The 12,282-nt window shown below is 39.0% G+C and overlaps 1 protein-coding gene across 7 annotated transcripts in view; it reads right to left on the bottom strand.

Moving 5' to 3' along the window:
- The window catches only part of LOC139080381 (uncharacterized), a 130,672-nt gene that overhangs the window by 71,519 nt on the left and 46,871 nt on the right, over window positions 1-12,282 (bottom strand). For 5 of the 7 annotated variants that reach the window (XR_011534863.1, XR_011534862.1, XM_070600689.1 and 2 more), the window contains one exon: window positions 111-253. Coding sequence is in view for 5 of the 7 variants with exons in the window: in XM_070600689.1 (XP_070456790.1) it covers window positions 111-189 (79 nt within the window). In the remaining 2 variants the exon portion in view is untranslated. Of the gene's footprint in view, window positions 1-110; window positions 254-5,676; window positions 5,961-7,184; window positions 7,364-7,568; window positions 7,735-12,282 lie in introns of those variants that run through there. The other 2 variants (XM_070600691.1, XM_070600690.1) reach the window with 1 other exon arrangement.

Genomic DNA, 12,282 nt, shown 5'->3' with positions numbered 1-12,282 from the left:
TAAGAGTTGGAAGAACAGGCAAAAGCCACCAGCCTTCCCACTTTCCATGACAAAAATAAATGCAAAAAAAAACCACCCTAGGAGTCATGCTCCCAGCATCCTTCACACACCTGATTTAAACCTCAACGGTGTTTGTTTCACCCTGGGCAGACTTCCTTGGGTATGTCTGAATACGTTCCCCGCAGCCATTCTGAGCTGAGTCGAGTAACTACAGTTCGCACCCCACTGTCACTCACTCCATCAGCATGAGAATCTGCAAAATAAAAATGCAGCGTTAAAAAAAATTCCTTTTACGTTTGCTTTTCCCAGTAAAATCCTAGAGAAGAAAACACAAAGCAGGTTGTTTCCCACAATATATGTGACATCTTGGTCAAAAGTGACATGGCCGTGTTGCACTCTGACAGGTTTAGTGTTAAGACCTGACAGATAGAAACCTGCCAGAACAAACTCCCTGCCACGGATATTTAAGCTCATGTTCAAACTTTGATTTCATAGTACCGGATTAGCTTGCACAACAGCGAGCGCTACTGCCTTTCAAGTTCATTATAAATTATGCTATTCTTCACATTATTGTCCATTTAAGCTCCCATTTTACTAAAAGGCAGGCATTTGAACCATTCATCAAACCAGTACACAGTTTTGAATTAAAGAATTAGATCAATCCAAACTCCAGCTCTCAAGAGGAAAGTTCCATTGTTTATCAGGCCATGTCTACACTGGCTGAGCAAAGCGCTCTGTTCAGAAGGAGAAGCGCCTTTGGCAGCTAGAGTCCACATAGCTGACCCATGGATGCTGGGGTGGAGCTTCTTCACCTAATTACACAAGTGCAATGAAATTACTAAGCAGTTCATGAAAATGACCCATGATGACGAAAAAGCACAGCATGATTGTTGTTCTAATTTATTTATATGGTAGTCATTGAGAATGCAACTCAGAGAAGTATAAAAAAAATAAGTGGGATGCTTACACTTTACAGGCAATGATGAATACGGGAACTGAAACAGTTGATAACTCAACATTTAGTTTAACTCAAGTCATTTTCTTCCTAAACAAGACAGTGGTGACACAATTTTAAAGTGCAATACTTTTTCTCAACTGCTCTAGGTTAATCTTACAGCTCTGATTTTATATTTATGGGGGAAAAAATCTTCAGAGTTAAAATAATTAAAAAGATGATTTAGATCTCACACACACAAAAAATGGGTCGAGATGGTAATAGATATTTTGGAGGAAATATTTATACTCTTCCAACTTGCACCATCAAGATTTAGCAAGAACTGTGGGTGCATTCTATTCTGGGGACAGTACAATGCTCTCAAATCATCTTGAATGTTGAGATCCTTTCACCAATTTCTAGAATAAAAGGAGCTTTAGCAGAAATGTTCTACTAACAGCTATGAAATTATAGGCTTCCTCCTCCATCCACCCAAACACACTCCACCCTGTGAAATAATAGATACGACACTAATAACCTTTGGAATTTTGCCAGGCTTCCCCTACCAGTGAGCTGGCAGAGTTGGACCAAATTGCCTTGAAGGAATAAAGCCTCTCTCACCCCCATGGATGCCCTCAAAGAGTGGCACAGAGTATTCCATCCCAACTCTTTGAAGAAAGCAGGAGTGAAGATGTAACTGTCTGGGAATCTATCAGACTGATCTACAAGCTATACCTTACCTCTACTATTATCACCCCAAAATAAATTTGCTGCGTCAAACTCCAAACCCCAGCTTTCCTAATCACTTGGACTTTTCAAGCAGGACTATCTCCCATTTTTGCTACTCCCTTCTTCAGATTTTTCAAGATAGTGGTCCATCTCTCTGTTGGATAATTGTGCAACTTGCATGCTAAATCCTCCTTTCGCTGGGAGCAAAATTCCACCTTCAGACTGAGCCATGGCAACACATTAGTTGATTAATTTATAAATGACCACTCGAATTCTAAAACCAAAATAAATCTAGGTGATCTAAGAATTGCTTTATTTAGCAAAGTCTGTCTAAAATAAATCAAATCTAGTATCTTCTCTTCCTATATGAAAGCCCTAAGAACATCTAAATATAAAACCACTGTCAACATCTTTGCCACGCAACGTTTGAGCACCTCATGATGATGATCATAACGATGATGATGATGATATAGCAAACACTCTTGTGGCATGACCGACTATGTGCCAGGCACTGTTCTAAATGCTTTACATACATGAATTCATTTAATCTCCATGACAACCCTATAAGGTAAGTACTATTAGCTTTCTTTTACAGATAGGGAAACAGAGTCACAGAGCCAGCAAGGAACTTGCCCCAGATCTCAGAGTAGGAAGTGGAAGAGCTAGGCCATCAGGCTCCAGAGTCTATCCTGTTACGTTGCTTCTCTTCTCCTTGCCCAGCCTTGGTAACCAAACCAACGTCATTATGGGTAGAGATTTCTATCAAAAGGTTTTTATTTTACATTGGCTCTTTCTCTCCTATATGCATGAAATTAATAGCCTGGAACTAAAACTTTGCTCTGTAAACTGTTCTGGCCCCTAGGCTTATTTTTCTGCCTCTTCCTCACAGGCATTTTCCTCCATACTGAGCCAGCGTCTCCTTCATTCAGAATAAGTTAGATGCACTCAGAAGCAAAATTGGTTCTCACTGATCATCATTTCAGGATACCATTTACTCTATTAAAATTTAAATTCTGGAAGATGCTTACTGAATGTGGAAAATGTCAAATAAGAAAGGAAATGTAAGAATAAAAATGACTAAATAGGGCGCCTGAGTAGAGTATGTACCTATCTGTAGCCTGATGGAATCGAGCCTCCTGAGGTCAAATCCTAATGCTACATTTTGCAAGTTGCGCAAGTTGTTTTTTCTATGACTTATTTTCTTCGTCTCTAAAATGGGAGTAAAAATAGTACTGCCACTTAGGGTGAAGATTCAATAAATTTATGCACGTGAATTGCTTAACCCAGTACACGGCATGTAGCAAGCAGCCGGTAAATACATGCTGCTGTTATTACCGCCTTCAGTTTGTACAGACCAGCCTCCAGCCGCAGCCAAGCACTAACAAGCAAAATTTTTGCCATTTTGGTGTGAAAGTATTAACACAGATTTTAGGAAAACTAGTTGGGGGTCACAGGAAATCCTTTCAGCTCAGGGACAATTTGGCTTTAAAAATTCATGGTTACATAGCTCCACATATAACGTCATTCCCCTTTACTTTCCAAGAGCACAGGCAAATCACAGAATATAACAAAACTACCTAAAAAGTCATCACCACTTACAATCCTGCCAGACACTCACCCCAAGAGCCAGAAGCAGGTTTTTCTAAATGGTAACGTTTGAAATAACAAAAAAGGATTGCTTGCTTAATTGTTTGTTTTTTATATCATAATCCAGATTTATGCACAGTTACTGAAGTGAAATTGACCTGGACAGCAGGGATGCAACGTTAACAACTGTGCAGTTCAGCAGTAGTAAAATTGTCCATACATTCAGCCTGTCTCTTCCTTCCTTTGCTCCCTTCTCCTCTCTATATTCTAAAAGCCTAGGCTTATGCTTAAGTCCCAACTCTTTGAGGCCACATGGTTGACTTAGAAATGGCTACTAAGGAACCTGAAATAGAAATTTCCATTGCAAAGAGCGAGTAATGCAAGGACTAGAGGAAAATGACTCGCTGAATGCCCAATTGCACTGAGCTATTCAGTAAGTGTTACACAAAGAAAAAGGAACAGATTGAAACCTTTTTCCCTTGCAGCTCTAAAATGGACACGGTCACCAGAGAAAGAGCAAGAAGCCCGGAGGCCCAGCAAGAGAATCAAGGAGAAGCTATTCTAGGTAAAGCTCACAATTTTGCCCATATATTCCCAGGATGCGCTGAACTGCCTTTTTATGGTCCAGGTGCTGTGGGACTTGAGACCCACGTGCTGGTCCCCAAGGGGCTGGCAATGAGGAGGGAAACCTTGCCACATTTCCCAGTGCCTCAGAGATGGCACATTCTTTGGCAATCCTGAGGGGAAGGAAGTATTGTATACAGTTGGACCCTAGTCAGGAATTACACTTTTGAATAAAGGGGTCAGTGTGTAGTCTCATCTGGAATCAAGAGAGTAGACAGAAAATGGAGCGGTAAGACGAAGCACACGAGGTCGCAATTCTAATCCTACAACTGCGCTTGGGAAAGCTCACCACCTTCAATGCTCAGAAGGCACGAACTCATAAACTCACAGACCAGCAGACTTTCACTCTGAGATGAGATTTTAGCAATAACCAGCCTCCGGTTCTCCAGATGAGCATGGCGTGTCCCAGAAATAGTCATCTGCCTAGAATATCATCGAGTGAGGGGCAGTTCTAGGATTAGAACTCATGGAGGTAGAAGGCGGTTGAAGTGTTAGAGAAGAAATAAATTTTCTAATAGAATCCAATTATTAGAAGGAAAATGGACAGGCCAGGAAACACACAACAACGTCTACTGGCAAGAGATGTCAGCATCCTCAACAGGGAATTATCTACACAGACATAGAGGCATGAGGAGGAGATGCAGCCTTGGCATTCTGCATCCAAGAGGATGTAGTGAAGAGGGCCTATCAGGAGCTGGTTTGTTATTGGGATAATCTGGTTTGTTACTTGAGATGATGAGCCGTCTGTAGCAAAGGAAATGGACCATTTCAGCAACTTTGTGGGAAAGTTATCTGACACTCAGGCTTTCTATCTGTGAGCATCATTAAGTCAATTAAGCACGGTGCCAGGCACAAAATTATCCTCGACAAACAAAATTCTTATTTTCTTGCGGCAGTCTCATTTTTTTCTTATTGCCACATGTATGGGTCTCATGTAAGGTCATTTAAATCCTTTAACTCGAGTGATTTTAAAAAGTATTCTATGTATTTCATATCATATACAAATGCCAACAAAAGACCTTGATTTCCAAACACCAAATAATCCCCAAACACGAAATGGAAAGTTTAAAAAAGAAAAAGATCAGATCTACGAGTGGTCCTCACTGGCCACTCCACAGACCTGCTGCCATTTCTCATTATCCTTTTTTTATGGTTCCCCACACAAATTCAACCTAGGTGATTTAGTTCTTAATGAAATGAACGTGAATTAATTCTGATCATAAATTTTAATGAGACAACACTTCAGATGCCCTCAGACATTCCAAATGCAAAACTCATCTTTTTCTGTGGTGAAACTGTGAAACTTTTTTCTTAGGAAACCTTGACAGTTTCACCTCTGCTATTTTGACATAATAAAACAATTTGCATATCAGTGAGGTCAGAGGGGACAGACCTGGAATCTCAAGCTCCCCACATCCTTCTTTCCATTCTACCATTGCATATTCCTCGTTCCCTTTTGTTCACAAGTTTTATAATTTCCCAGAATTACAGGGTGTACAGCGTGACATCAAGCCTGATCTTGCCATTACGCCTGATTGTTCAAAATTACACTAGTCCCAGAATGTTGACGGAATTCCTTTCAATATTTTCTCTGTTGGCTTATTAAGTGGCAGCGTCATACTTAAAGAATGATCATTTCTGGGGCCACTCTTTCAATTCTTTGATGCCTGACATCACATAAAAAATGGTCCCCCCAATCTTCTCTATCCCCAGTATATTTGACACGTCAGAAATAATTATAAGTGGCTTAATAAATACAGGAGACATTTCTGTTTAGTATTCCGGAATGGATGAGCACAAGATGGCTTTGTTATCAGCTTTATTCCAGTTGGGAATTTGCATTCAGCAGCAGCAACCTCTCATGAAAAAGCAGAAGCCTGCCCAAATGTTTTAGATTTCTGTTTCTGTGAATCCAGCCTACCTCCCAGGCACTGCCTGTTCCTCGCAGATAATTATTAATGGTGAAGGCCCTTCTTCCTCAGGCATCCCTCACCTTCTTACGCCACTTTTCATAGGAGCATGTTCAAGGCAGTCACTTTTCCATGTCACTTATTAATATCAGGGCAGCTTGTTTAAAAACAGGTTTCTGATTAGAATGAAAAGAAAAAAAAGCAAGAGGTGATGATAAAACCTTGCATTCAGAGCTCTCCTATTTCACACTTTCTCCTTAGAATGGGCACAGCTTATTCTTTTCATCAAAGGCAGAAAACCTGTTTTGTATCCAAAGCAAATGGAGAATGCCCACACCTATATTTCCTTTCAAAGCTTGCTATGCTCATTTATGGTAAAAAGCTATTACAAAGGGTCCCATTCTATCACAGTCTTGGTCATATTGTAGGATAAATAAAGTGGTCTCTCTACAAAATGATGCATTCAATGCACCTCTCCAGGTGGATGGAGCGTGATCTAATATTGGGGACATTATTCCTTTTCACTGATAATCAGGATTACAACAAATTTTCTGAGTCTCTGATGTGTTGGTTTTTCTTAGCTCCTCTGATGAGCCTTAGAAAGAAACTTCACCAGATGGGTTTACAAGTGGAGAGGCCCATGGTCGGCTGAAAGCTCCTGACACAAATTCTGGGAGATGAGTTTCTGAGGTGGCTGTGGCTTGATGGAAAAAGTTCTTGACTTGGTCCGATGGAATGGGGTTTCTTCTCTACTACTTATTAACCATGTGGCTTTGTACAAACCACTTATGCTCCCTGGGGCTTATTTTATAAAATACTGGTAACAATACCTTTTGAGCGCTTATACAATAAATTGAACAATGTTTATGACAATGAAAGTATTGGTTCATAATAAAGCATCGTACAAATTCTTGGCATTATTTTTCTCAAAAAATGACCTATGGCTAATGATCAAATAGGTCAAGACTGTGGACCTTAAACAGAAATCTGGGGGAAAATTCATATAAAATATAATCATGTTTATTCAACACTAGGAATAAGGCTTCTTCTAAAAATATATTACCATGACTAAAATTTAATCTTATGTATATATCATATGTACTGGTGACCAATTTTCAAGGAATGATAATGCAGTAAAATACTTGAAACTACGTACAGGGTAGACATAAATTAACACTTCTTAATAATTCAGGAGGCATTTCATTGTCTTACTACACCTAAGGGTCATAATTATGATTATCAGTGGCTAATTTACTAGAGAAATGGATGGAATCCACATGACTCTATGATATAACTGAGAATAAATTTTAGGAATTAGTCCACGCTGTCCATTTTTAATACTGTCTCATGTCTCTATTTCAAAAAAGTAACATCACCTCCTTAATTCTGAATTATCTGACCTGAGCTTTTTAGTGATTTGTATTCTCTTTTACAGGATGTTAACCACAGCAGAAATGTCCACATTGTAACATATCACCAAACACGTTGCCCAAACATAATGACTTTCGGATCTTGTTCAGGGCTGGGAGTTCTACTTCAACTCTAATGCACCAAGTTTGGAAACAGCAGTAGGAAGTAACTGCAGAGGTGGAAAATAAGGAGAAAATAATAAGCTGTATCCTGACTAATTGATGGGACTGACAAAAAAGAAATAAATGAAAACTTGAGGAAGACTTTGTAAGTTATATGGCATTAGACAAAAATAAAGTGTTGTTATAATTATTACTATTAATAGTCTTAGTTTACAATGGATAAGTTATATACAGCTTGAAAGAGAAGAGTACTTTTTCAAATGATGGTACATCTATTCCTCCATCTTCCAATTCTTGCTTTCTCAGCTGATCTCTCAGCCAACGTGAGTGACATGTACAGTCTATTGTTGTTTTCTTCTGTTTATGCCATAGTTTGACACAGTTGGAATAGATGGGAAGATCTTGCAGAGAATAGAGGCTGCAAGTGAATTTGGAAATTTTTAAAGCAGTTGTCTCTGAAGAGTAAGGTATAAAGGTTTCTGCACATAGAAGGTTAAAGATGCTCTTTGTTACTATGGCTAAAAGCATGTAGCAATTATTGTAGGATGGTAGAATATTCTGAAAGCTCCGCATCTGCACACTGTATCTGTTAGGATGCCACTGTCACATAAGGCAAGATACATGTCATAATGATCTCCACTCTGAGCTTGGCTGCCTGAATTGTCTCCTTGAAATAAATAATTCTGCATATGTGCATGTGTATGCATGTGCGGTCTTGAGCCCTTATGGTTGTATAATTATAAACACACACAGTTATACAAAAATATGTCGCCGTAAGAACCAAGGACACATTTGGCAGCATGCTGTAAAACTCTACGAGGCTATCAACAATCATCTGTGAACCAATTAAAAGTAAAACTAGATTAATAAAAGTAGATGTTCATTTCCACACAATGGGAAGGACTGTTTTCATATCCTTAATTAACTAGTATAAGCATCTTTGAAATACTGTCATAAGCACAGTACAGGGCTTAAAAGGAGGAGGGGAGAAAAGTATAGAGTGGTTATATAATGGCCAGTACTTTCATAAATAGAATGAGGGATATTTACATCAATTACCATGCAATGATTACTGTATACATATACCGTATATACATACTGAGAAAGCAACTTGTAGAACACTAAGCATAATTTGGTCCCAGTTAGCTTTCACACACACAGACAAGTATACATATAGAAAAAGAGTAAAAAGACAAAGATCCATCTGTTAATAGATGTTCTATCTGGGAAGGGAAGTGGAATTGGGGAGGGAGGGACAGGAGGAAGAGAGGGAGTTCCTTTTCACTCTTTAAATTTCAGTATGATTACCATTATTTTTATAATTAATTTTTAAAGAAACAGGAAATATAAGTTATGTCTCCTGTAGTCAGGGGACGTTGAACGCAATCCAGCTCTTTTGTGATTGAGCCTACTGCTATCTTTGTTGGTCACAGAGTTCTGTAGAATAGGTATTTTTAATTAATGTAAATAGCACCTTTTCTGGCATATGGCCACTTTCCCATCACAAGTACTTCCAAAGCGTCACCCAGGACACGATGCCCACAATAACCTCAAATGTAAGAAAGCTGAAAATTCTAGTAAATCTATCATGCTTCTCAGCCCACATTCATAGCTAAAAGGGTTTTCCTTCTTGTTTTTAATGGGATAGATCTAAAGCCCTAGAGAAAATATTGTACCCTACTTATCAAAACCTGTCCATACATATTCACCATATAAACCCCCACAAGCAGCCATTTCAGAACCTGGGCTCAGGAGGAAAAGCACACTGCTTTCTCCACTGTCAGCGGCACTGTTATTTATCCCATTATCAGTGCAGCTAAGCTGGGATCCTTTGAAGTAACAGAAGACAAAGAACTAAGAGTCTTAAAAACTGGGTCTGATATTTTGTCAACAATATGATCAACCTGACATATCAGTTGGCATACAGGGCCCTAATCATTCATTCATCTGTTTGAAAAGACACCTTTACCATGAACCAGGCACTTTGGTCCTGGTGAGAGCATGAGATGAATTATCCTGTACTCACTCCCTGCAAGAAACTTACAATTGTACAAACAATAACTTCGAGTATAGAAAAATCTTAAAAATTATTGTTTTTCTAACCCCTGAAAAATTTATGTTTGTCTTTGATATAACCTAAAATTTTACTCATTATAAAAGTAAGCATTAATCTTTACATCCACGACTTTAAAAATCAAAATAAAAGAGTTCCTAACGGAAGTAATGAGTTAAATGGGGAGCTGGCAAACTATGACCAGTGAGCCAAATCCAGCCTGCTGCCTGTTTGTGTAAAATTTCACTGGAACACTGTCACGCTTGTCTGCTTGTGTATTACCTGTGGCTGCTTTTGTGCCACAAGAGAAGATGTGAGTAGACACAATAGAAAATATATTAACTGAAATTGAATGGTGTACTTAAAAAACGAAATGTACCTATTTGTCCATTTTCCATTTTGGTGTGTTAATTTGGGAATCTATTTTTGTAGGATATCCTAAAAGTGATTTCTCAAGGAATGTGTGTTTATTCACTCTCTAACACTAGGAAGAACAAAAAGAAATAGTGAATAAATAGTATTGTAAAACATAGGTCAGCCAGCCCTGGTGGTCTAGCAGTTAAAAATTCGGTGGAGAGTGCCTCGGCCCGGGTTCATTTCCCAGTCAGGGAACCACACCACTGGTCTGTAGGTTCTCATCCTATAGTGGCTGCATGTTGCTGTGATGCTGAAAGCTATGCCACTGATATTTTAAATACCAGAAGGGTCACTCATGGTGGACAGGTTTCAGTGGTGCTTCCAGAATAAGACAGATTAGGAAGAAAGACCTGGCCACCCACTTCTGAAAAAAATTGGCCATGAAAACCCTATGAATAGCAGGAGAGCATTGGCTGACCGGAAGTGAGAGGATGGTGCAAAAAGACTGGACAGGGTTCCACTTAGCTGTACACAGAGGCACTAGGAGTCAGAATCCATCCGAGAGCACCAAGAACAAAACGGAAACATAGGTAGAGGGAATATATATGAGAAAGGGAGGGACTTTGCAAGGAATGTTTTTAAATCTGAACTTTGCCACCTCGCTCACATGTATCTGGGCCAAGTGCTGAAGTTCTGGTGCGTGAGGTGGGGGTAGGAAGAAAGGCTTGAGTTGAACGATCAGGATAATAATGGAGCTTATTTAACCAGTCTTTGGAAATGTTTATAATGTTGTGAGAGCTGCCCCAATTCCTGAATGTTCCTACTCCATCCTGAAAAGAATCTGCCCCCCCCCCTCAAAAATTGCTTAAGCTAAATTTTTGCAAAACATTTGCATGGATGGAGCTACTCAGCTTACTGCCAAAGATGTTCCAGTTTAATTATGCCTGGCAAGTTGGCTGGGCTTGTTTGGCATTTCATTAACAAAAAATAAACTTCACTCTTCTTCCTGAGAAAATAGCATTTGTAGTATTTTGGGGGACAGCAAAGCTCAGTGTGCTACTTCTTGGTATGAAAAATTTATATCTGAAATGTGGATAAATAAAGCTTTAAAATCCTTTTTCTGCCATGGTAATTGACCATGACCACCCTGGAAAATTCATGTTTTAGGCATGTGATTGAATAAAGGTCACATAAAATATACCTTTACATGTTTAAAAAAATCACAGAGAAGCAATGTCATAAAATAGTAAGAGGACCGATCTGGAAATCCAGAAAATAGATTCTTATGACAGTTCTTAACTAATTGTGGTGTTCTGTACAAGCCAACAACTTAGTCTTTTTTGAATTTCAGCTTCTTTGGGGGATAAAATATAGGTAAAGTATGGATGTTGAGGGAGAAGGAAAAATAAAGATACTTGTATATTTGTGACTCAGTTATCATTTAGAAGGAATGAAAGGTAAAATTAAATTAAAGGCAAAATATATATATAAAGATATCTCTCTCTATATATACATACATATCTAAGGATAGATCTCACTATATATATACATATATATAGATATATAAGGATATCTCTCTCTATATATACATATATCTTTAAAGGAACAGCCTCCTAATTCAATTGACAGCATCAGAACTGACAGAGATCTTTCCAGTTCTGTACCAAATTCTTATCCAAAGATGTCTGAATTTCGATGAAGGAAATAAGTTGCAAACAGCTGTCTGTGGACTGTATAGCTCACAGAAATACAAACTAGAAAATTATATAGTTAATGCAATGACTGGAATATGCACAGGGTATTGATAAGAATAGTTGGGATGGAGGGTGACAAGACATATAAAGGAAAGGTTCTCGGAGGAGGTGACACACTTGTGTTGACTAAAGGAAGACTACAAGTGGGCCAGGGAAGAGGAGTGAGAAGTGTATTAAAGGCAAAGGAGACAGTAAAAGCAAAGTAATAATATGGTTTATGGGTAGAATTCCCAGCTGTTGATAAGACTAGAGGGAGACAGGAAGCAGAGTATTTAGGGCTAGAAACTAAGTTGGGACTCTTGTGGACGTTATCCAGCATGAAAGTGTTTTCAGTTTGCAAGTAGCAGGTTTACTTTAGACTGTATGTATGGTGGATTGATGGTGACAAGGCTGTTGGAAGAAAAGACATTTAAATGGTGCAGATACCCAAGCAAGAGATAAATCATAGCAAGTGGCAGCAGTTCTGAACTGCAACAGTGGTAGTAATGACGGGCATTATAGACAGTTTCAAGAAGTTTTTAGGATGGAAGATTAGCAAGTCCTGACCAAAACGACCGTTGGGTTTCTAGTTGGGGTGAATGAGTGGACAGTGGTTCCACAAAATGATAGAGAGAACACAGATGGAGAACCAGGTTAAGGGGAACAATGAGGACATTGGTTCACACACGTTGGGCTGGAGGGTGCCTGATGGACACAGCAGGCAGCTGGATATTCGAGCCTGAATCGCAGGAAGGGAACTTGAGCTACAACAAAATGTATGAGTAATTGTAAATCATGAAGTGGATGAGAGTATGGAAGGAGA

The sequence above is a fragment of the Equus przewalskii genome, chromosome 29, assembly GCF_037783145.1.
Source record: "Equus przewalskii isolate Varuska chromosome 29, EquPr2, whole genome shotgun sequence".
NCBI lineage: Eukaryota > Metazoa > Chordata > Mammalia > Perissodactyla > Equidae > Equus > Equus przewalskii.
The sequence above is the reverse complement of the archived record's forward strand: the minus strand, read 5'-3'. Positions and strand labels throughout refer to the sequence as shown.